The 26,316-nt window shown below is 41.6% G+C and overlaps 1 protein-coding gene across 1 annotated transcript in view; it reads right to left on the minus strand.

The window, feature by feature from the left end:
• Window positions 1-11,203: 11,203 nt before the first annotated feature.
• The window catches only part of LOC309829117 (uncharacterized protein), a gene marked incomplete at its 5' end in the record, with an annotated part of 49,105 nt that continues 33,992 nt past the window's right edge, over window positions 11,204-26,316 (minus strand). The window contains 3 exons of the mRNA XM_082664811.1: window positions 11,204-13,165; window positions 13,685-13,835; window positions 14,647-15,028. Of these exons, the coding sequence (XP_082520937.1) occupies window positions 12,390-13,165; window positions 13,685-13,835; window positions 14,647-15,028 (1,309 nt within the window). The 3' untranslated portion in view covers window positions 11,204-12,389. The remainder of the gene's footprint in view (window positions 13,166-13,684; window positions 13,836-14,646; window positions 15,029-26,316) is intronic.

Genomic DNA, 26,316 nt, shown 5'->3' on the forward strand with positions numbered 1-26,316 from the left:
AACCATTGGACCTCCAGGGAAGTCCCCAAAATAGACTTTAAAATAAAGACTGTTACAAGAGACAAAGAAGGACACTACATAATGATCAAGGGAGCAATCCAAGAAGAAGATGTAACAATTGTAAATATATATGCAGCCAACATAGGAGCACCTCAATATATAAGGCAAATACCAACTGCCATAAAAGGAGAAATAGACAGAAACACAATAACAGTGGGGAGTTTAACACCCCACTTTCATCATGGACAGATCATCCAGACAGAAAATCAATAAGGAAACACAGGCGTTAAATAACACATTAGATCAGATGGACTTAATTGATATTTATAGAGCATTCCATCCAAAAGCAGCAGAATACACGTTCTTCTCAAGTGCACCTAAACATTCTCCAGGATTGATCACATGCTGGGCCACAAAGAGAGCCTCAGTAAATTTAAGAAAATTGAAATCATATCAAGCAACTTTTCTGACCACAATGTAATGAGACTAGAAATCAACTATAGGAAAATAACTAAAAAACACAAACATGTGGGGGCTAAACAATATGTTACTAACCAACCAATAGATCACTGAAGAAATCAAAGAGGAAATAAAAACATACCTAGAGACAAATGAAAATGAAAGCATGATGATCCAAAACCTTCTGGATGCAGCAAAAGCAGTTCTAAAAGGGAAATATATAGCAATACAATCTTACCTCAAGAAACAAGACAAATCTCAAATAAATACCCTAAACTTACACCTAAAGGAACTAGAGAAAGAACAACAAACAAAACCCAAAGTTAGTAGAAGGAAAGAAACCATAAAGCTTAGAGCAGAAATAAATGAAATAGAGATGAAGAAAACAACACAAAAGATCAATGAAACTAAAAGCTGGTTCTTTGAAAAGATAAACAAAATGGATAAACCTTTATCCAGACTCAACAAGAAAAAGAGAGAGAGGGCTCAAATCAATAAAATTAGAAATGAAAAAGGAGAAGTTACAACAACGGACACCAGAGGAATACAAAGGATCACGAGAGACTACTACAAGCAACTGTATGCTGATAAAATGGAAAACGTAGAAGAAATGAACAATTTTTTAGAAAGGTACAATCTCCCAAGACTGAACCAGGAAAAAACAGAAAATATGAAGAGAAGAAATAGAAAATATGAACAGACCAATCACAAGTACTGAAGTTGAAAATATGATTTAAAAACTCCTAACAGGGGTTTCCCTGGTGGTGCAGTGGTTGGGGTTCCACCTGCCAATGCAGGGGACACAGGTTCGAGCCCTGGTCCAGGAAGATCCCACAGGCCGTGGAGCAACTAAACCCATGCACCACAACTACTGAGCCTGCACTCTAGAGCCCACGAGCCACAACTGCTGAGCCCACATGCTACAACTACTGAAGCCTGTGCACCTAGACCCCATGCTCCACAACAAGAGAAGCCACTGCAACTAGAAGCCTGTGCACTGCAAGGAAGAGTAGCCCTGCTCACTGCAACTAGAGAAAGCCCATGCACAACAACGAAGATCCAATGCAGCCAAAAATAAATTAAAAAAAAAAACTCCTAACAAACAAAAGTCCAGGACCAGATGTCTTCACAGGTGAATCCTATCAAACATTTAGAGAAGAGTTAACACCTATCCTTCTGAAACTATTCCCAAAAATTGCAGAGGAAGGAACACTCCCAAACTCATTCTATGAGGCCACCATCACCCTGATATCAAAACCAGAAAAGGATACCAAAGGAAGGAAGGAAGGAAGGAAGGAAGGAAGGAAGGAAGGAAGGAAGGAAGGAAAGAAAAAAAGAAAATTACAGGCTAATATCACTGATGAACATAGATGCAAAACTGCTCAACAAAATACTAGCAAACTGAATCCAACAATACTTCAAATGGATCATACGCCATGATCAACTGGGATATATCCTAGGGATGCAAGGATTTTTCAGTATCTGCAAATCAATCAGTGTGATACACCACATCAACAAATTGAAGAATAAAAACTATATGATCATTCAATAGATGCAGAAAAAGCTTTTGACAAAATTCAACACCCAATTATGATAAAAACTCTCCAGAAAGTGGGCATACAGTGAACATACCTCAACATAATTAAGGCCATAAATGATAAACCTACAGCTAACATCATACTCAACAGTGAAAAGGTGAAAGCATTTCCTTTAAGATCAGGAAAAAGACAAGGATGTCCACTCTCAATGCTATTATGCAACATAGTTTTGGCAGTCCTAGCCATGGCAGAGAAGAAAAAGAAATAAAGGGAATTCCAATTTGGAAAAGAATAAGTAAAACTGTCACTATTTGGGACTTCCCTGGTGGTCCCATGGTTAAGAATCCGCCTTCCAATGCAGGAGACGCAGGTTCAATCCCTGATCAGGGAACTAAGAGCCCACATGCTGCGGGGCAACTAAGCTCACGTGCTGTAGAGCCCACATGCCACAATTAGTGAGCCCATACACTGCAACTACTGAGCCCGCACGCTCTGAAGCCCGCATGCCACACTAGAGAGAAGCCCACATGCTGCAACTAGAGAGCCCATGCACCACAACTACTGAGCCTGTGCACCACAACCAGAGAGAAGCCTGCGCCCTGCAACTAGAGAAGCCCATGCACCACAACAATAGATCCCGCATACTGCAACAAAGATCCCGTATGCTGCAACAAAGATCCCACATGCCACAACTAGACCCGATGCAGCCAAATAATAATAAAATTAAAAAGAAAAAACAAGAACTGTCACTGTTTGCAGATGACATGATACTATACATGGAAAACCCTAAGGATGCTACCAGAAAACTGCTAGAGCTCATCAATGAATTCAGTAAAGTTGCAGGATACAAAATTAATACACAGAAATCTGTCGCATTTCTATACAATAACAATGAAAGTTCAGAAACAAATTAAAGAAACAATCCCATTTGCCAACGCATCAAAAAGAATAAAATACCTAGGAATAAACCTACCTAAGGAGGCAAAAGACCTGTACTCCGAAAACTATAAGACGCTGATGAAAGAAATGGAATATGACACAAATAGATGGAAAGATATACCATGTTCTTAGATTGGAAGAATCAGTATTATCGAAATGACTTTACTATCCAAGGCAATCTACAGATTCAGTGCAATCCCTATCAAATTATCAATGGCATTTTTCACAAAACTAGAACAAAAAATCTTAAAATTTGTATGGAGACACAAAAGACCCCGAATAGCCAAAGCAATATTGAGAAAGAAAAATGGAGCTGGAGGAATCAAGCTCCTGGACTTCAGACTATACTAAAAAGCTACAGTCATCAAAACAGTATGGTACTGGCACAAAAACAGAAATATAGATCACTGGAACAGGACAGAAAGCCCAGAAATAAACCCATGCACCTATGGTCAATTAATCTATGACAAAGGAGGCAAGACTATACAATGGAGAAAAGTCAGTCTCTTCAATAAATGGCTCTGGGAAAACTGGACAGCTATATGTAAAAAAATAAAATTAGAACATTCTTAAACACCATAGACAAAAATAAACTCAAAATGGGTTAAAGACCTAAATGTAAGACTGGATACTGTAAAACTCTTAGAGGAAAACATAAGCAGAGCACTCTTTCATATAAATCAAAGCAATATCTTTTTTGATCCATCTCCTAGAGTAATGGAAATAAAACCAAAAATAAACAAATGGGACCTAATTAAACTCAAAAGCTTGTGTATAGCAAAGGAAATCATAAACAAAATGAAATGACAACCCACAGAATGGGAGAAAATATTTGCAAACAGTGTGACAGACAAGGGATTAATCTCTAAAATTTACAAACAGCTCATGTGCCTCAATATGAAAAAATAAACAACAACCCAATCAAAAAATGGCAAAAGACCTAAATAGACATTTCTCCAAAGAAGACATACAGATGGCCAAGGGGTACGTGAAAAGATGCTCAACATCGCTAATTATTAGAGAAATGCAAATCAAAACTACAATGAGGGAATTCCCTGGTGGTCCAGTGTTTAGGACTCCACGCTGTCACTGCTGAGGGCCCAGGTTCAATCCCTGGTTGGGGAACTAAGATCCTGCAGGCTGCACGGCAAAACAAAACAAAATAAACAGAAAACTACAATGAGAGGGACTTCCCTTTGATCCAGTGTCTGGGACTCCATGCTCCCAATGCAGGGGGCCAGGGTTCGATCGCTGGTCAGGGAACTAGATCCCACATGCTGCATGCTGCAGCTAAAGATCCCACATGCCACAACTAAAAAAGATCCCATGTACCGCAATTAAGACCCAGCATAGCCAAATAAATAAATAAATATTAAAAAAAAAAAAAAAAGAAACTACAATGAGGGAATTCCCTGGTGGTCCAGTGGTTAGGACTCCGTGCTTCCAATGCTGGGGGCCCGGGTTCCATCCCTGGTTGGGGAACTAAGATCCTGCAAGCTGCACAGCATGGCCAGAAAAAAACCCCAAAAAACTATGAGACATCACCTCACACCAGTCAGAATGGCCATCATCAAAAAGTCTACAAACAATAAATGCTGGAGAGGGTGTGGAGAAAAGGGAACCCTCCTGTGCTGTTGGTGGGAATGTAAATTGGTACAGCTACTGTGGAGAACAGTATGGAGGTTCCTTAAGCAACTAAAAATAGAACTATCATATGATCCTGCAATCCCAATCCTGGGCATATATCTGGAGAAAAACATGGTTCAAAAGGATACATGCACCCCAGTGTTCATTGCAGCACTATTTACAATAGTCAGGTCATGGAAACAACCTAAATGTCCATCAACAGATGAATGGATAAACAAGATGTGGTACATATATACAATGGAATATTACTCAGCCATTAAAGAGAATGAAATAATGCCATTTGCAGCAACATGGATAGACTTGTAGATTATCATACTAAGTGAAGTAAGTCAGAGAAAAACAAACATCATATGATATCACTGATATGCAGAATCTAAAAAAAAATTGATACAAATGAACTTATTTATAAAACAGAAATAGAGTCACAGACTTAGAGAATGAACTTATGGTTACCGGGGGGATGGGTGGGGGGGAAGGACAGACTGGGAGTTTGGAGATATACATGTACACACTGTTATATTTAAAATAGATAACCAACAAGGACCTACCATACAGCAAAAGGAACTCTGCTCAATACTCTGTAATAAACTAAATGGGAAAAGAATTTGAAAAAGAATAGATACATGTATATGTATAACTGAATCACTTTGCTGTACACCTAAAACCAACACAACATTGTTAATCAACTATACTCCAATATAAAATAAAAATTTTAAAAAAAATCCATAGGAACTGAAATCTAAAAATAAATAAATAAAAATAAAACAATCAACAACAACAACCCAGAAACAAAGTCCTATTTATAGCACAGGGAACTATATTCAATATCCTCTGATAAACCATAATGGAAAAGAATATGAAAAAGAATATATATATATATATATATATATATATAACCGAATCACTTTGCTGTACAGCAAAAATTAACACATTACAAATCAACTATACTTCAATAAAAATTTTAAAGTATATAAAGGCAGCCATGTTAAAGAGGCCTACATGGCCCTCTTGTCAACAGCCAGCAAGTAACTGAGTAAATAAGGCCCTCAGTCCAAGAACCCGCAAGGAACAGAATCCTGTCAACAACCACGTGAACTTGGAAGCAGATCCTTCCCCAGTCAAGCCTTCTGATGAGACACTAGCCCTGTTTAACACCTTGATTTCAGTCTTGAGAGACTCTGAAGCAGAGGACCCAGTTGAGCCATACCTGGATTCCTGACACATGAAAACTATGAGATAATGTGTGTTGTTTTAAACTACTAAGTTTTGAAATAGAAATAACTAACACAAAAGGAGATACAAATGTAAGAGAAGTAAACACCCTATAGTCCTGAATTTTAATTGGAAGTATCAATAAAATATAGATGCCCTAGGTCTTTCTACTAAAAAGGCTTAGAAACAGTGAACATCCCCTGGCATCCAATTTGTGGTCTTGAAATTCTGTTTCCCCAGGAAGAAACCAAGGCTCCTTGGAGAAATGGCTGAATACAGATCTGAGGCAGGAATTATATGACATAAGCCTGAAACATCTTGTCACCATAAAGCAAGGAAGTTCCTGACTATGAGGGTCTAATGTCAGAAGCCAACTTGAAGAACTTCCCACTTGAAGATGGGAAAATTTGAGCATCAGTAAAGATAATGACAGCAGTGGATTGAAACACTTTAAGGATGTTTACATCCATGAATTCATAATTACTCTTATTTTAAAAAACTGGATTGGTCACCAACTAACTATTCTGAAAACTGGTAAATAAAAGGAAACAATCAAGGATTTATCCTGCCTTTTCCATGTGAATTATAACACTTGGTAACCAAATAGATGATTAGAAAAAGTTTCTTTTAATAAATGTATTCTTCTAGGGAATTCCCTGACGGTCCAGTGGTTAGGACTCCGTGCTTTCCCTGCCAAGGTCCCGGGTCCGATCACTGGTCAGGGAACTGAAAACTCCCGCAAGCCAGGCCGCGCAGTCAAAATAAAAGTATTCTTCGAGTGAATAAAGAAGGAATGATATAATTAGAATATTGTGATTTTGCCACCAATTATGAATTAGTGGATAGAGACACTATTCATCAGTGGCTGCTAACATCACAAAGAGAAACCAGACATTCTTTCTTGATGGAAGAAAGTGACACCAGGATTAAGTGGTCTTGCCAGAAAGGCTGAACCTGAATACGTTCAAGCCTCCAGACTGAACTACCAACTCCCAGGAAGTAGAAACAGAGAAAGGTGTGAAAGTACACTACAGGGAAGCATTTATCAAAATGCATACTGGGGGGCAACTACAGGATAAACAACCCCCACGCCCAGGAAATACAATGCAATGGGAAGAAAGAAATGGAGCAGAAATCCAATTAAAAGAGACAAGAGGGACTTCCCTGGTGGCGCAGTGGTTAAGAATCCGCCTGCCAATGCAGGGGACACAGGTTCGAACCCTGATCCGGGAAGATCCCACATGCCGTGAAGCAACTAAGCCCGCGAGCCACAACTACCGAGCCCACGCGCCGCAACTAGTGAAGCCTGCGCGTCTAGAGCCCGTGCTCCACAACAAGAGAAGCCACCGCAATAAGCCCACCCACCGCAACAAAGAGTAGCCCCGCCCGCCGCAGCTAGAGAAAGCCCGCTGGTAGCAACCAAGACCCAACGCAGCCAAAAACAAACAAAAAAATAGACAAGACCTACCAGTCAAACACATTTTGTAGACATAATGGGGAACCTGATTCAACTAAACATTTATATATATATGATATATATATTTAACTAAACATATATATACGATAATAAAAATTGGAATGTAAGCACTTACTGGATATGTAATGACATAAGGAATAACTATTAAGCTTTTATGAGATAAAGGCATTATGCCTATGTTTTAAAAAGTATTTGTTAGAGATACATACTGGAATATTTACAGGTAAAACAGTATATATTTTTGCTTCAAAATAACAAGGGAAGGGAGTGGGTGGATGGGGACACACATGATACAAGACTGGTCAAGAGCTGCTAAATGTTGAAGGTGGGTGAGCATGTAAGGGTTCATTATATTATTCTTTCAGTCTTTGTCAACGTTTTAAATTCTTTGTAATTAAAAAAAAAGCTTTTAAAACATGTGCATATGCTATGGTTCTGCACTTAACACTTGTGCTCAAGGAGGCAAGTGCACAACCTGGCACTGCAGTGTTGTTCCTAATAGTGAAAACAGGACACAACCTCAATGTCTATCAGTAGAACTGCTAAAGAAACGGGGCTCTCAATTCTAACTAGGGTAGCAGTTAAAACGGAATCCAGTACAGCCTTGACAGCACTGATGTAATACTTTATAGCTTCTTACTGAAATGGGGTCAAGAGCACAAAGGGGGCCTTCAAGCTGTGTGACCTTGAGCGAGTGACTTAACCTCTCCGTGCCTCAGTTTCACCCTCTTTAACATGGAGTTGATAATAATCATATAGATTTTTTTTTTGGCCACGCCCCTCGGTTTGCGGGACTTTAGTTTCCCGACCAGGGATTGAACCCAGGCCCTCGGCAGTGAAAGTGCGGAGTCCTAACCACTGGACCGCCAGGGAATTCCCGTATACAGACCATTTTTTGACGCTTAAATGAGTTACTACCTGTTAAGCGATTAGAACAGTGCCAGGCTCGTGGTGAGCGCTACAGAAGTATCTATTAGTAGTCGTGGTATATCTATTCCTGGAAGGCCGGCCTTCGTTCTTGGCGCAACCCGCACTGCGCGCCCTCTTTCCTGGATTTTAACCTGGAGCCCGATGCACCGCCCCCGCCCGTCCCGCTCGCCCAGGGACTCACCTGAACCCGGCCGACCCGCGACCGAGACTCTTGAAACGCCGGTGGGGCCTTGGGTCTTGGGCCGAAGGAGCACCGCGGACCCTCTCTCCGCTCCGCTAGGCTGACACTTCCGCTGTCTCTTTAGGCCGCTCGGAAGCTGTTTCATGTTGTCGGCCTCCACGCTTTGGGCCCATCCAGTGCAAAGAGGCCAATAGGAAACTGTCCCCCTTCCCCCGCTGCCCCCAAATCCTGGGACCTCCTGTTCCTGTTCCATACAAGCCTGGCTCTTCCCTTCCATTTCCTAGCCCCACCCCATCCTGACCCTGACTTGCCCCACAAGTGAATTTCATTTGGCGATCTGAGGAGCAGCACCGAGAGACCCAGAGAAAGGGTCGCCTGCATTGCCTTACCCCTGAGAGCTCCACACACCCGCCTGGCCTTCTTGTCTTTCCACTTGGGCACAGAGAGGTGAAGTAACTCGTCCACAGCAACACTAGTGGACAGGGACAAACCACAGCAGCGCCCCGCTACCAAGACACTCAATCTCCCACCCCGCGGCTTTCCCCGCCCTTCCTTCCCATCAGGCTCTAGCTGCCTGCGGAGTGCCTGCACCTGGCCACCCTCACTCCCCGTGCCTCCCACCCCACATTAACATCACCTGACCTCCAGGAGTCTCTCCATTTCTTCCTCTTGTGCACCAACAGGGTATGTGCACCACCCCCTCTCCCAATCCTTTCAGGACACAGCTAGTCACACAAAATAATTACTTGACAACTAGTTATGTGGCAACACCTATGTTTTCTAGATAAGGAAGAATAATAACTTTCCAGGTAGGGAAACAAAGTTTCTGGATGCTTAATAGGAAAGAGCACTAGACAGAGAGTCAGTCTCACATACAGACAACTGTCACCTCCCAGGCATGCGACGTTGGGCAATCACTTCATGTCACCAAGCTCAGTTTACTCAACTGTAAGTGTGAATGTTAAATGCCCACGCCTTGCTCTTCTCTGGGTGATTGTGAGGAGCATCTGAGAAACCCCATGGGAAAGCTTTTTAGTCTATACCCTGAGGCCTTTTCACCAGCTGGTCCTACTTCCTGGATTACCCTCCCAGGTAGCACGGAGCTGACTCCCTCATCTGCTCTGTATCTTAGCTCAAATGCCTCTTAACGAAGCCGCCCCTGACCACCCTAGATAATGAAACCTCACTCCTTTAACCTGCTCCACTTTCTTCTGTTTCCAAAGCACTGTATCACCTATACATTACACTATACCGTTTATGTATTATACTTATTGTTTTTCTCAGGCAGGGTTCTCTGCTGTGTCCCAAACCCCTGCCGAGTGGCCGAGTGCCCTGTTCACTGCCTGAACTTCCCTTCTTCTCTAGGTGCTCCGCTGATCACAGGCACTGAAAATCCTTCATGACACTGTCAATGAGGCTGAATGGAGGGGAGTGGTATCAGCGCCTATAACACTTTGGTCTAGATTGATGAAAGAGAAACTGAAAAAAACCTGCAACATTCCCAAATTCTCCCTTCAACTTTCTCTTTGCTGCAGGCTTACCCTATCAGGCCCTCTCTTCTCCCCCGTCTCTCCCTTCCCGTCTCGAGGCCTCTCCTCCCCTTTGCTTTTCTCCTTTACTCCTTGGGCCTCTTTTGTGACTGCTTTCTCCTCTGTGAGCTTTTCTTTGCCTCTCTGGGTAGGTGAGAGAGGAAGGGGCTGTCTGAGCACTGGGGTTGGAGTCTCAGAGAGACCAAACTGAAATTCAGTGTTGAAGGTGAGTGTGGTCTGTAGTAGCAGCCTAGATAAGGACACGGCGGCGGAGACTTTGTCCCTGTGTCCTGAGATGCTCAGGGAGCACAGGGAGGACTGCAGGTCTGCACTGTGCTCTAAACATGCAACAGCTGCTTTCCCCTCACCCTGGGAGCTCACGTGAAGGGGAGGGAGGAGGCAGAGCGGAAGGTCTGTAGCAGCGGCTTTTTCCGAAAGCAAACGTTTACAGGAACTGCTTAGACTTCCCAGATAAAGATTTGGCTGAATCTGCCTATGCTAGAGCAGAGAACACTGCCTGGTTTCCCAAACCCACCTCAGCCCACCTGCCCATTGCACTTCTGGGGCATCTCACTTCTCTGAGGGTGGGGTAGGCAGTGGGGAGCACAGGTATAGGGGCAACATGCTGAGGCAGAAGTTGCAGGTGGAAGAAGGATGGGAAGGAAATGGATTTGCTGGCACCTCTAACTGATTACAAGGACCATCAGGACTGTCTGGGGCCTTGATACTCAAAGTGTGTTCCATGAACCAACAGCATCAGCATCACTGGGAGCGTAATGAAAATGCAGATTCCTGGGCTACCTTCTGAATTAGAATCTGTATTTTAACAAGATCTCGGGTGATTTGTAGATACTCTAAAATTCAGTAAGCACTATTCTAGGGCCTTCCCTGGTGGTCCAGTGGTTAAGACTCCATACTTCCACTGAAGGGTGCATGGGTTTGATTCCTGGCTGGAGAACTAAGATCGCACATGTCACGCAGTGCAGCCAAAAAAAAAAAACAAAACAAAACAAATTCAATAAGCACTATTCTAGGTAGTCTGCATTTAGCCACTGTTCTATTTACAAATGAAAGGGTCAAGGAATTTTAGAGTTTTTTGGTTGTTGTTATGGTCCCTAAGCTATAAGGAAAACCAAATATATATACATATGCATATACATATATACACACATATATAGACTTCTTTAACTTTTTAAAAATAGACTTTGAAGACATATTTAGTACAGTATACTTTTAGGTTGAACTTTTATTTCCTTTCTTTTGAAATTCTGATTCAGATTTTGACTGTGGAGAAAAGTATAATGAGCCTGTCAGCAGAGGCGTTTAACATTCTATTTCGTTCAAGCATGATACTTACAATTCCACCTACATTCATTAGATGGTATTATTTCTTTATGTAAATCATAGTGCACGTTTATTGAGAGTTATGTTTTCAGTGCTTTACAAGTTTGTATTAATTTATTCTTATGTTCCATATGAGAAAGGTACTCTTATCCCCTATCTTACAGACAGGGAGACTGTAGCATAGGGGCATTTAATTAAACTGCCCAAAGTCACACAGCTCACAGATGGAAAGGCAGGTTATGAACCTACACAGTGTGGTGCCAGATTTGTGTGTTTAACCCTGACAGTAAATGGCCTGAGAAAGCTGGACTCCCCAGTTAAGCAGCAAGCTGCCTGAGGTCAGAGGCTCCTTTTCTTGATAGAGTCTCAATGATTCTGCTCGCAATGCCCCTCCAAGTTACTGACTAGCCTTCAAAAGGCAGTGGCAGAAAAGGCTATGAATAAAACCGGCACACTGCAAAGGTTTTAAAGTATCATCTTATTCATTGTTTATAACAAAAATGGAAACCTTAATATGGTAATGACCTGCACTGGGAATTTGGAGTTAGATATCAAAATGGGACATGGATTTCTAAACCATCAAATCTATAGGTTTCACACCATGGGTAATGCTGCTTAATAAATGAGTTTGCCACCCATTCCGATGAAAGCAACAAAGAAATCATCCATTAAATTCCTGGGGAGACTGTGGCAATGATTTCCTATGGGAATGGGAATGACTCTTATTCCCCCAAATCTTAATTGTGTTTAAAATGTCACTTTTACAAAAAAAAAGGCTCATCTCTGAATATCTTTTGAATGTACCCAATCTTAAAAAAAAAGTATACACAATTGCTAGTCATTTAGAGTTATTCAATATTAAATATTACTCAATAACGGCCCATCCATACCAATTTATCTCCAGGTAAGATTTGGTCCCTTTAAGAGAAATTGTTAGAAATGAACCAACGGATAGGGAAGAAGGAGGTTACCAAGCAACTGCCAACAGTCATCCACCCAGGAGACAGCAGCACTTGGTCTGCAGAAAAGCCACACACTCCAAAGCAAAATAAATTTCACAAGAGCAAAATTAGCCACTTGAAAATCTTACTTTCCAAGATCACCTCATTTAGGGGCCCTGGTGGTCCATGGGATTAGTCCAGTTTGGCAACAGTATGGATTCTAAAATGCCTAATGAGGTTGCAATGATGACTGAAGGCTTTTCCACACTCATCACACTCATACGGTCTCTCTCCAGTGTGGCTTCTCTGATGCTTTATAAGGAGTGTTCGCCTACTAAAGCTTTTACTACACTGACTGCATTGATAGGGTTTCTCACCAGTGTGGATTCGGAGGTGCTGGAAAAGCCCCGCATTCTGGCTGAAGGCTTTACCACACTCGTTACAGCGATAGCGCTTCTCTCCAGTGTGTATCCTCTGATGCTGAACAAGGTATGAGCTCAGGCGGAAGGCTCTCCCACACTCTTCACATTCATATGGTTTTTCCCCTGTGTGGATCCTTCTGTGTCTAATGAGGCCATTGCTGGCACTGAAGGCTTTCCCACAATCCTTACATTGATAGGGTTTCTCTCCAGAGTGGCTCCTCTGATGTTCAACCAGGCCTGACCTCTGGCTGAAGGTCTTTCCACATTCTTCACATTCATATGGCTTCTCCCCAGTGTGGATTCTCTGGTGCTGAATGAGAACTGAACTCTGAGTAAAGCTTTTCCCACATTCATTGCACCTGTGACGTCTCTCTCCAGTGGGATGTCCCCTCTGCTTTTCTACCTTGCTCTCACGTTTACAAGTTTCTCTGTACTTAGAATCTAAAGGAACATCTCTTTGGAGTCTGCTATTCTCAAAATGTCCCATTTCTTTTAAGACTTCTTGTTTCGATGCCAAATCCTGGTTTTCAAGTACAGTTTCACCATCTAGAATAATAAATAGATCAAACAATGTCATCTCTTTCTTTTATGAAAGAGTATAACCACAGGATGGGGAACAGGAAGATCCATATCAAGCACACATATTCTAGGAATCCAAAGAAGACCTAAATGGAGATATTGAGACCAACAGAGTAAGGGGTCATCAGCACCTGCTGAAATGGCTGGAGGGGGTCACCCAGAGAAGGCGAGGCTTCCAGAGAGGATGTACTCAAGCAGGCACTGTGGAATGCTTACTAGGAAGCAGGAACTGTTCTAAGTGTTTTATGTATACTAATTTATTAAATCTTCAAATGACTCTTTGACTCCATACTATGATTATCTCTGTTTTTACAAATGCATAAACTGAAGGCACAGGAAGGTTACTTGACCTGCCCAATGTCACACAGCTTCTAAGTGGCAGTGCTTAAATTCCAACCCAGGCAATTTGGTGCCAGAGTCCACAGTCTTTACTACCCTATACTGAACCACCAGAGATCCCCTGAATGGACCTGTGAAAGTCCTTACCTTGTTCTCCAAATTTGTGGGACCCAAAAGATTCACATTTGAGCTGTGTCACCATGGACTGAACCTGGAGAGCTGTTGATTCCTGCTTGGCCTTCAAATGCACTGCATCCCCTGAGAGCACTTCAGAATGTCCATATTCACAGTCTGGGGCCTGAAGGCAGGTAGGTATATTTGGGTTCATAAGAGGAGGATTAGAGGAATCCAGGCTAATACTCAATGAAAGAGATCATATGGAACCATATGAGACATTTTGTAGAGCAATGGCACAGTGGAAGACCCAGAGTTTAAATCCACACCCAAAAGCAGAAGGGGGAGAACAAGAGTGGCCCAATGTGATATGGTGGTTTAAAATATGTTTATAAGTTCTTTGATGCTCCTTCCATTAACTCCTCTCTCCTTGAGTGAGAGCTGTACTTAAAATGACTCATTTCTACTGAATAGAATGTAAGGCAGAAGTGACGGTATATAACTTCTGAGACTAAGTAGTAAAAAGGATGTGGTTTCATCCTTATTCTCTCTTTCTCTATTTCTCTGTCTGTCTCTTGGGGAAGCCAACTGATATGTTGTGAGGACACTCAATGAGCCCTAAGGAGAAACCCATATGGTAAAGACCTCCCGCCAACAGCCAGTGAAGAACCGAGGCCCCCTACCAACAACCATGGGAGTGAGCCATCTTGGAAGTGGGTCCACCAGCCATAGTCAGGTCTTCAGAGGACTATAGTCTTGGTTGACACCTTCACAGCAACCTCATGAGAGGTCCTCCTAAGTGGTTCCCAAAACCCTGACTCAGAAACTGGGAGATAATATTTGTTTTTTGAAGCCATTAAAGCTTAGGGAGGCGGGTAACTTGTTACCCAGCAACAGAGAACTAATACATGAGGCTATGGCCAACCAACCTGGGTCACCAAACTTCACCCTTCGTTTAATATTCTGTGTCCAGGAGCCTATCTTCCTCCTCTCACCTGGTTCTCTGGCTCACTTAGCTCTCGCTCCAGATCTTCAACTGCAGCCACCGCGTCCTCCCCACTCTCAGGATGGTGCTTCTGCACCCAGGCCTGGAGCTCCTCGGGCAGGATGGTCAGGAACTGCTCCAGCACCAGGAGCTCAAGGATTTGCTCCTTGGTATGTGTGTCTGGCCTCAGCCACTGATGACAGAGTTCCCGGAGCCGGCTCAGTGCTTCTCGGGGACCAGGAGTCTCTTGGTAACAAAAGTGCCTAAAAAGTTGGCGGGAGGCCTCCTGGCCAGAAAAGCTGTTCTTCTTAAGGTAGGTTCCTTGGTCCCAGATAGGGTCTTCCTCCACCTTCACAATCTTAAGTCCATCCTGTTCCCCTGTTGAAGCCATTCTGGGATTAACTTAGAAGGGCTCACTCCAGCCTGAGGCAGAGGGGTAACTGATTTAAGATCCCCTGATTTAACCTTCTTTAGGAGGATGTACCTGATGAGAAAAATATGTCTTAATGGAAATTAAAAAGTAATGGGGAAAAAAAACAAAGTATAAGAACAACAAATATTATGCTATCATTTATGTTAATAAAAGGTATATATAGTATTTTACTTCTGTACGTTTAGAAATTAGAAGAAAAGGCATATGGCAGAATACATTACTGACCCCAATTCTTCACCCTTCCCTGTAGACATGTACTTTGTTGTGCCCTCCCACTGTGATTCTGGGCTCAGCCATGTGACTTGACTTGGCCAGTGTGTTACTAGCAAGTGTGATACAAGCTAGACTTGAAAAGTACTTGTGTAATTGGGCTTGCTTGCCCTTGCCTGCTATAATTACTAGGAGGATATGCTGGCTTTCAGATGATAAGAAACATGCAGAACAGAGCCAAATCACCCCCAGAGGGGCAGATGAGACCATCCTAGGTCAGCTAACTGCCAGCTAATCCCCAGACATGTAAGTGAGCCTAGCTGAGATTTGCAGAGCTGCCTGGAGGATTCACAGCTGACTGCAGATATACAAGTAAGCCCTACCCCTATCAGCTGAACCCCAGACTCATGTGCTAAATAAATGTTTATTGCTATATGCTGCCAAAGATTTGTAATTGTTACACCACATTATTACACCAATGAAAAACTAATACAGAGGGGTGGCCTCTGGGGAGGGAACTAGGTAACTCAGAATAAGACAGGAAGGAAAATAATACTGTCTGTATTTTTTCTGATTGTTGAGCCATTTCAAATAAAGTACTTATTCCAAGAAAATAAACAAATAAATAAATTGTAGTGATTTAAAAGCCTCATAGTCAATATATGGTAGCTTTAGGGGAAGAACAGGACATAGAAAACTAGCCATAATATCAAATGATGAGTGCTATATAGAGGCTTCAACAGAATATCTAGGGAGTGATGAGCAGGAAAAACATAATTCTGACAGGGTATGGAGCAGTGAAAGAATGTGGCTTAGGGGCAAGTACATTTGAATTAGGCCTAAAATAATGAACAGAAAGTTGTCAGGCAGAGAAAGGGTGATGGGAGGAGATTCAACATGACAGGCCAAGCAAACAACAGAATCAAAGGTATTTAAGGTTACACGCCACAGTGACTCTAAGGACAGGCAGGGGGTCCTGGTGGCTGAACTACAGAGTATAGCGTGTGGGGAGAAAATGCATGACAAGAGATAAGGTTGGAAAGATGCATTTCATCGGAATAGAGAACAACCCTGAACTCTAGGCTAAGATGTTTAGACTTTACGATATGGAAAACCGAGGGTCATCAAGGTTTTTATTCCACTGTCATAGAGTTAGAGCTGTATTTTAAAGGAATATTGAGTAAGATTCAGGAGGGAAATGGTAAGAATATGCTGTAGGGTTGTGGTAGTTTAAGTTGGCAGGTTTAATGGTGGTTACACTGATACAATGTTTACTTTAGCGGTGGAATTTAAGTTTTATATATGACTTTAGTCCTGTTTTTTGTTTGTTTTTTTTTTGCAGTACAGGGGCCTCTCACCGTTGTGGCCTCTCCTGTTGCGGAGCACAGGCTCCGGACGCGCAGGCTCAGCGGCCATGGCTCACGAGCCCAGCCGCTCCGCGGCATGTGGGATCTTCCCGGACCGGGGCACGAACCCACGTCTCCTGCATCGGCAGGCGGACTCTCAACCACCGCGCCACCAGGGAAGCCCTTTAGTCCTGTTTTAATAGAATCATTAAGGTCTGAGAGAACTGAGAAAAGTTTCTCAGTTATACTTTATTGGGGGAAAATGTATTTATCCCATTCATTCAAATATCATGTGCCTACTAAATGCCTGGCATAGTGTGGGCACTTAGGTCAAAGCAGTGAAAGGGAACAGACCTGGTCCTTGCCTTTATGGGATTTGCAGTGGGAGAGACAGACTTTAGTACAATATTCACATCAACTTACGTTGTAGTGTTAAGAATAGAGAGCGTTACAAAGATTGTGGGTCTTATTCTTTGTCCACGTCCAGCATCAACCCTAATTTTTTACTCCTTACTGCAACATCTGGGTATCAGGTTTGTTGAATCTTCAGTCCAGGAAGATTTGTAAGCCTGAGAATTCTTATGAATTTACATTGGATTCCACTATTATTAAAAATGTGGCAAAAATTGTTCTGTGACTATAGGCTCTGAACCTGAACGCTACTGAGAAACCATGGTTATCAGGTTTTTCTCTTGAGTACCACAGGCAACCCCTCACAGACCCAAAGCCCCAGGTGGGGCAGCCTCTGCATTCGCTGTGCTGCTCTCCCCACAGTTGGTGGACTTAGGATTTACCTCCTGATCTTGTGCCACCATGAACTCTGTCTTTATCCCTGTTTTCTGGATAAATAAGTGAATTCTCCCTATCTACGTCCCTTTTCCTTTCATCAAGCCATGGCAAGGGCAGGGAAGGGAGAAGGCAGAGAAAATGCACTCTTCGTATTCTCCCCTATGCCACCACTGCTCCCAGGATCTGTATGTGTTACCCTATGTTACCAGCTAGTCCTCTCTTGTTTCCTGTCTCCTCTCCCACCCATGTCCCAACCTGCTACAGATCCCAGACACCTCTTGTACTTGATACACCTCTGATAAACTGAATGGACTGAGTTTTTTAAAATCATCTTTAGAGAAGCACTGCAAGGTAGAGACTACTGTTCAAATCATGTGGCCTCTCTAAAATGGGACTGACCAAAGCACCCCTCTCACAGAACTGTGATAATTATATAAGGTAATGCATATAAAAAGCTTAGCATGGTACCTGGCCCATAGCAATTGCTAAACATTAAAAAACTACCAGGTATTATTAGCAAAGCAGTACTAATAAGTTGAATATCCTCTTTTTATAGAGGAAATAGACCCTACAAAATAAACCATTGAATTCACAGGCCAAATTCAGTAGACAGTTGAAAATCTTGGAAGAAATATTTTCTGATGCTAGAGGCTTCAGTGGACTTCCACACTCATGAAAGGGGATAGGAAAAAAAAAAAGACTGTAGGCTACTGACTCAGGCTACGGCTTTATCAGAAACCATGGACCCAGGGGCCAAGGGACAGGACCAGTCTCATCTGCAGTAACTAAGCCCTAAAGCTGCTGGCCCCATACTAGGTCTGCCCGCCCTAAGAACTTCTTGGGGCAGCAACACTCAAACACTGGATGTAAGTCCCAGAAAGGGTCTTAAATATAATAAATATAATGCTGAATGAAGAAGAGAGAGAAATCTAAAACAGAAAGCTGCCCACACAAAATAAACCTACAAACTAAATTCCAAAATGCATGAATAACTCTAACCCTAAGAAAAATAATCAACAAATCAGAATAGAAATTCACTTGGACTATAAAATTCATTTTATAGTCCAAGGAGTTTTTTAAATAAGTGATTTTGAGAAATACATGAGATAATGAAACCAAAACAGGCAAACAATGCAACATTGGGTAGATATAAAAAAGGACGAATGAGAAATCTTAGGATTTAAGAAAAAACTTTGACATTTAAAATTCATTAGAGGATAAACAACAGAACGGACACAGCTGAAGAACAATAGTGATTTTTAAGACAATACTGAAGGCTTTACTCTGAATGCAGCAGAGATGAAAAATACGAAAGAGCAGTTAAGAAGAAAGAGAGAATATTTCATATATATATATATATCTTCTTAACTGCTCTTTCATATATATACACATATATAATAAATATATATATATACTATATATATTAAATGTTAAGAAAATACAACATTAATATACAGGAGCTTCAGAAGATGAGAATGTAGTGAATGACTGAGAAATAATAGTTGAGAAAATAAATTAAGAATTTTCCAGAAATGAAGGCCTGACTTCTCAGATCAAGAGTGCACACCTAGACATAATATAGTGAAACTGCAGCCTATTGAGGATAAAGAGACAATCTTAAAACCTGCCAGAGGAAAAGAGACAGATTACCTACAAAGGAAACACAGCAAAGTGCTCATTAATGGAGTCCAGAAGGCAATCAGAGTGGGGAAATGACTGTGAACACAGAATTTACTCCCAGCCAAATATAAATAAATAGAGCAAACTGAAGCCATTTACAACCCACGAACCCTTCCTAAGAGAGTAACTGAAGGATGTAGTTCAGCAAACAAAAGTGAACTCAGAGAGAAGGTATGAAACAGAGGAAACAACATAAGTCCAAAAACTGACAAAATATGGCAATAAATTTAAATGATTGTGGGAAAAAAAACCTCCTGTAAAGTAATATATTCATTCACATGTAAAATGATGTACATAAAAGGTTATTTACTGTAGCACTGTTTGTGAGGCAAAAGGTTGGAAACAACCTAAATGTCCACCAATATGGGACTGGTTAAATAAATTAGAGTAATCCATATATTGGACTACTACTATGCAGTTTTTATAAATGAGGAAGCTCTTTATGTACAGATATGAAAGCACTGGCAAGATACATTTAGTGAAAAAAGCATGGTGAAGAACCACTGTGAAAAATATTATCAGTTGTATTTAAAAAAGGGAAAAAAATATATATATATTGGATACCCAAGCAACATTACCTGTCTCTGGGGATGGGAAACATCCCAGAGGGAGCAGGCATGATGTGGAATTTTTCAATGGATAACCCCTATTACATTTTTTTACATGAGAATGTTTTACTACGCAAAAGGGGAAGAATATAAAACTAAAATTCTTTATAATAACAAGATGTGGTAGATGGTCAGTTCAGTAGAAAGAGTGTATTAAGGCCCTTGTTGTCAGGAGAATAGAAATACTGAACAGACCTCATTTTAAAAAATTCTAAAAGTAAATACACATCTTATAATTTAAGGGTAAATCAGCAAGGAATTGGAGCAAATGGAACTCTCATACATTAATATGATAGTTTAATGGGTACAACCACTTTGGAAAATTCTTTAGAACTATCTCTTAAAGCTTGAGAATAAAAAAAGTTCTGCAGCTGTGGTATCAAGTAGCCCAGAACTGACCTAAATGGGAAGGAAATCCAAAAAAGAGGGGATATATGTATACGTACAGCTGATTCATTTTGCTGCTCAGGAGAAACTAACACAACATTGTAAAGCAACTATACTCCAATAAAAATTAATTTAAAAAAATAGCCCTGAACTGGTCTGTTCAATCAATCAACAATTCACTTCAGAGAACATGTTTTTGTAAGTCCATCAATTAGTGGCAACCCATAGCTTCTGAAAATCAGCCAATCTGTAATGACTCGTTCCAATAAACACAGCTCTGAGAGCCAACTAATCAACAACAGTTTGTCCCATGAAACCAAGCCCCCAGAGATGATGTCAGCCCACCGAACTCCATGCTTCTCAAAATGCCTGTGTAAGAGCAGCAATCTCTTCTGTACCTAGTGAGGTGTTCCTAGTCAGGATCTCTCCAGCTCTCTTTTCATTTCAGATATTGAGTGATGGTCTCATCATTCTTTGACAAGCTGAACATATGTGTACGCCATGACCTAGTAATTCCACTCCCAGATATGTACCCCAAAGAAACAAGTGCTTTCGTCCACTAAAAGCTAAAACTACAGGAATGTTCAGAGCAGCTTTATTCAAAATAGCTCCAAATTAGAAAAAACCCAAATGTCCATCAACTGCAGGATAAACAAACAGTGGAACTGTGGTAGGCAGAATTCTAAGATCGCCACATGATCTCCGTCCTCTATGATTGTCATCATGTCACTTAAGATTGTTAGTTTACATGATAAAAGGTGTAATTAAGATGTAATTAAGGTATCAATCAGTTGACCTTAAGAGATCTCTAGGTGGGCCTAACCTACTACATAACTCCTTTAACAGCAGAGTTTTCTCTGGCTGGTAGCAGAAGACGAAGTCAGAGATTTGAAGCATAAGAAGGATTAGATACACAATTGCTGACTTGCTGATGGAGGGAGCCACCAGTAAAGGAATGCAGGCAGCCTCAAGAAGCTGAGACCAGTCCCACAGTGGCAGCCAGCAAGGAAAGGGAGACCTTGGTTCTACCAGGGACTTCAGTTCTACAACTGAAAGAAATTAAATTCTATAAATGGTTTAAGACTCTTGTATTTTTAAAACACAGTCAGTAAATTCAGTGCCATTTATATTAACCAAAGATTTCCTATTTGATTTCCTCTGCTGTCCTGCCTCCTGGCTGTGTTCCAAAGAGAACCAGTCTCTGTGTTGCTAGAGCTTTCATTCTAATGGGGAAGACACTGAGTTATCAAATAAATGGAGGACCTATTAAGATAGGATGGTGAGAGATGAGCCCTTAAGAACAAAAAGGAGTGAGCCCCGTTCAAAAGCCCTGAGGCGGGGCATGGTGTGGTCAAAACAATGAAAGGAGGCAGAGTGCCTACAGTCATGTGAGAGGAGAGTGGCAAAAATTAGGCTGGGGGCTTCCCTGGTGGCGCAGTGGTTGAGAGTCCGCCTGCCGATGTAGGGGACACGGGTTCGTGCCCCAGTCCGGGAAGATCCCACATGCCGCGGAGCGGCTGGGCCCGCGAGCCATGGCCGCTGAGCCTGTGCGTCCGGAGCCTGTGTTCCGCAACAGGAGAGGCCACAGCAGTGAGAGGCCCGCATACCGCAAAAAAAGAAAGAAAGTAAAAAATTAGGCTGGTAAGATAAGGCAGATCATGCAGGGCACAGGAGTTTATTTTTTAATTCTAATTACACTGAAAAGCCACTGAAGGCTTTTAGGAAGGTAAGTGACAAGACTGGGTTTACGTTTTAAGAAGCTCTGCTACTGTATGGTAGGCGAGCTGAGGGAATGAAGGTGGAGGCAAGAGAGTGGAAGCAGAAAAGGCAAAAATTGAAAGCGTGGTGGTGGAGGCTATTGAACTGGATCCAAAAGACTGCCACTTAGGTATAATGTTAATGTATTCATCAAATTAATTTAACTTCGAAAAATACAACTGAAAGGCAAAACAGCTTAACTTTTGTTTGAAAAAAGTGCTTCAGTCTTTGGACAGATATTTATGGAGCTGTGCTAAGGGCTGGGTATACACAGGAGTTTATAACTCATGGAGATAAAATTATAATAGAATGAAATAAAAGCCATAATCTCGAAGATGTGCATAAGGTACACTCCTGGAGGAAGTAGGACAACTCATCCTAAATTCAGTGCATTACCTGTAACCCGCAAAGGAATTCACTTCAAAAATATTTACTAAGTGCCTATTATGTGTCAGGCAGCAAATACATGATAAAAGAGTGATACAATTGCAGAATTTGATGTGTTCTCATCTCCCTAATTGAACTAAAAAAATTAAAACATGACGTGGCGTAAAGAGCGTTTTCCTTTCTTTCCCCGGCAGGGCCCCGCGGTTTGCGGAATCTTAGTTCCCTGACCAGGGATCGAACCCGCGACCCCTGCGATGGAAGCGCGGAGTCCTAAACACTGGACTGCTAGGGAATTCCCGAGCGTTTTTCTTATTAACTTCAGCATATTAGCATATCAGCACAACGAAGAGATAATGAAAATCATAAACCACCTGTGTCGCAAAATAAATTCCAAAGGAAAACTGATCACAAAGGCAAGGAAAAGAGGAACAACTTAAATACCACAAGGAAATAGGCAAATCCGGAAATTAAGATACTCTACGGGACGACTGGCAAGTCCTTCAACCAGGCAATAGGATGGGAAGAAGGTAGGGGAAGGATAGGACTGTTTTAAATTAAGAGACTTAACTACATGCTTCGAATGGTCTTTAATTGGATCCTAGTTGGTACAAACTAACTGCAAAAAACATTTGTAGGACGAGGGGAAATCTGAATATGAAGTAGGTGTCAGGTAATACTAGGGAATGCGCTTAGGTTTAGTTGGGTGTGTTGATATTGGGGTTATGATTTATGTATGTAAAATGTCCTTAATTTTCAGAGATGCACATACGAAACTATTTAGGGGTGACAAGTCATGATGCTTGTAATTTATTTCGAAACATTTAAAGAAAAAATAGATCCGATAAATACTGTATAATGTTAACACTTGTTAAATAAAAGTGATGGGTATATACGGAGTCGGGCTTTTGACAGAGAGCGAGACTCCCAGTCGGACGCTCCTCCTCCACCTCCCCACATCCGCTCAAGACCACAAAGCCCCGCCTGGGCAGGGGCGGGACCTCCTTCTACTCCACTGGGGCTTCAGCCTTGTGTCGAGGCGACGGCGAGAGGATGACAAGGCCACGCCCGCGCAGACGTCCCCTCCCGGTCTACCCCAAGTCACCGACTTTAATCTTCCCGGGGCGGGAGGATCGGGACGAGGGGCCTGGGACTCACCTTCGGGGTCCCGGGAGCTTCGGATCCGTGGCGAGGGCAGCAGCGCCCGTAGAACCCACAAACCACAAAGACCGGAAGTGCGTCATCGTTCTGAGCCCCGTTGCTGAAGCCGAGCTGCCCTTTCCGCGATCTTGTTCTCTCTAGGAGCTCCGGAGGTTGATGCACTTTATGACTGCCTCATTACAAGGCTCGGAACCAGAAATCCAGCCCGAGGCGGGGAAACCCAGCGAGATTTCTGTACGGAGTGGCTCCCGGCATCTGGGAATCAGATGGTCATAGCAATGCAAAATGTTAGGGCCGAAAGGGACTTCATAGTTCCTCTAGTCTAGTACTTAACCGCCCATTGCTTCCTGAGGCGCTCTCCTAACTCTGGTCCCTTTGACACCACAAAGGAGAGATGGTAGTTGTGGTTGGGGGTTTTTGTTCATTTTTAACTCTCAACCTCTGTTTTCTAGAATCGCAGTCTAAAAGGAGACACGGGCACAGAAACAAGTAACTATATACAGCTGATTTGTATGTGAAATGAAATAAAAATGAAGTAAATGTTTGTAAATAGATTAGGATAGTCCCTGTACCATAGTAAATGCCGTGTAAGTATTTAGAAGATAAATGTATGTATTAGGCCAAAGAGGAAAACTAATGGAGCAGATCAGGAAATTGTAGGAGTTTGCCCTTGTATTTAATACCAGGGAAATAGAACAAGAGAAAGGAATTTCCGGAGATGGAATAAAAGAATAAAATCAGAAATGGGGTGAGATACTTTGGTCATCCAGAAAACTGGGCAAATCACGATGGCTGGAGAAGAGAATATACAGCAGGGGGCACCTGCAGTTACTGTTCCTGGATCCCTAACCAGAGAGTTTGGGCTGATATGATCAGATTTGTCCCTAGAAATGTTACCATGGCAGCAGTATGGAGAGTAGACTGGAAGGATTTGAGATTACAGGCAGGTAGACCAGTTAGGAGACAACTGCAAGAATCCAGGGTAGATATAGTGAGGGCCTGAATCAAGGCAGTAGCCACAGTAGTGGAGAGAAGGGGATAGATAATATATGTTAAGAAGTTGAATTTATTTTTTTATCCATTCATTTAACAAATTCTCTTTGAATGTATTCTTTGTGCCAAGGGTTTCCTCTAAGGACTGGATATAATAATAATGAACACAGATCTTGACCCTCAAGAAGCTTAAAAGAGAAATATAGACAGTGTGAGATCTAATATATATAATTTGGGTGAAACATAGGTATGAAAATGGAGATTTGGAATGGAAAATCACATATTACAAATTTTAAAGTCTTAAAAGCATCACAAACATGAAAGTCAGAAAAATAATAAAATATTTTTATTAATTAACTGCCTGATGCACTTCTATAATAATTTTCTCCTAAATTGGTGTCTTTATATTCTTAGACTGTCTTTTAATGTTAATTTTGTAATTTAAATTTTTCTAAAAAGAATGAAAAGATAATGTAGCAAAATCTATCCTCTAGCATAACTCATCAAAAACGTTTTAGGGCTTCCCTGGTGGCGCAGTGGTTGAGAATCCGCCTGCCAATACAGGGAACATGGGTTCGAGCCCTGGTCCGGGAAGATCCCACATGCCGCAGAGCAACTAAGCCCGCGAGCCACAACTACTGAAGCCCACGCGCCTAGAGCCTGTGCTCCACAACAAGAGAAGCCACCGCAATGAGAAGCCCGCACACCACAACGAAGAGTAGCGCCCGCTCGCCACAACTAGAGAAAAGCCCGCATGCAGCAATGAAGAACCAACGCAGCCGAAACTTAATTAATTAAAAAAAACATTTTAAGTTGTTATTTGGGTAAACCTCTATCAAGTTTCTTTCTTTCTTTTTTTTTTAAATGAAAGCTTATTTATTTATTTATGGCTGTGTTGGGTCTTCGTTTCTGTGCGAGGGCTTTCTCTAGTTGTGGCAAGCGGGGGCCTCTCTTCATCGGGGTACGCGGGCCTCTCACTGTCGCGGCCTCTCGTGTTTCAGAGCACAAGCTCCAGACGCGCAGGCTCAGTAGTTGTGGCTTACGGACCTAGTTGCTCCGTGGCATTCTGGGATCTTCCCCGACCAGGGCTCGAACCCGTGTGCCCTGCATTGGCAGGCAGATTCTCAACCACTGCACCACCAGGGAAGCCCAAATTTCTTCCAATTTTGAGCTACAAGATTTTAGGATGTTTTAAGTTTTTTGAGGACTAATCTGAGAATCTCATATCGATGACACATTAACTAGATTGTTTTGATGTCCTCATTGTCAGTAGCAGACATCGTCAGTGTCAGTATTTTATGTCAAATGTGCAAGAAATGTAAATCTCTTTTCACTGTGTTCAGCGATACACTGTTCTTCATTAACTAGATTATTGAACAATTCAAGAGCTGATTTATTATTTTATTTAATATTTAGCTTTCCTCTTATTGAATTACTGTTTTCATGTAATCTGAAATTTGTTTTGTTATAACTTGCTTCTTTATATCAGAACAAAAATCTGTTTATTTCATTTAATATCTTTATTCCTTTTGTTTCTCACATTACATCCTTTTAATTTGAATTTTCTCTGTTCTTTAATAAATAATATTTATTTCAAAATTTATCATTTGTTCCTTAAATCATATCAAAATGTCTTTCCAAACTGCAGATAAAATGACTTATTTCTAACCTCGAAAGAGGTTTGGATTACACAGGGACATGCATTTATGAAAACTCAAAGAATGTACAATTAAAGTAATATATTTTATTATACATAATTTTACCTCAGAAGAAAAGAGCTATAAACAAATATTGAAATCTAGCTAATGACATGCACACTGAAGTATTATATTTAGGGGGAAGTATACTGCTTGATGTTTGCAATTTACTTTGATATATTAAGAAAATATAAACATATTAAGAAAAATGAATAGATATGGGAATAGAGATGT

The sequence above is a fragment of the Grampus griseus genome, assembly GCF_964374135.1.
Source record: "Grampus griseus genome assembly, chromosome: 10".
NCBI classification, from domain to species: domain Eukaryota; kingdom Metazoa; phylum Chordata; class Mammalia; order Artiodactyla; family Delphinidae; genus Grampus; species Grampus griseus.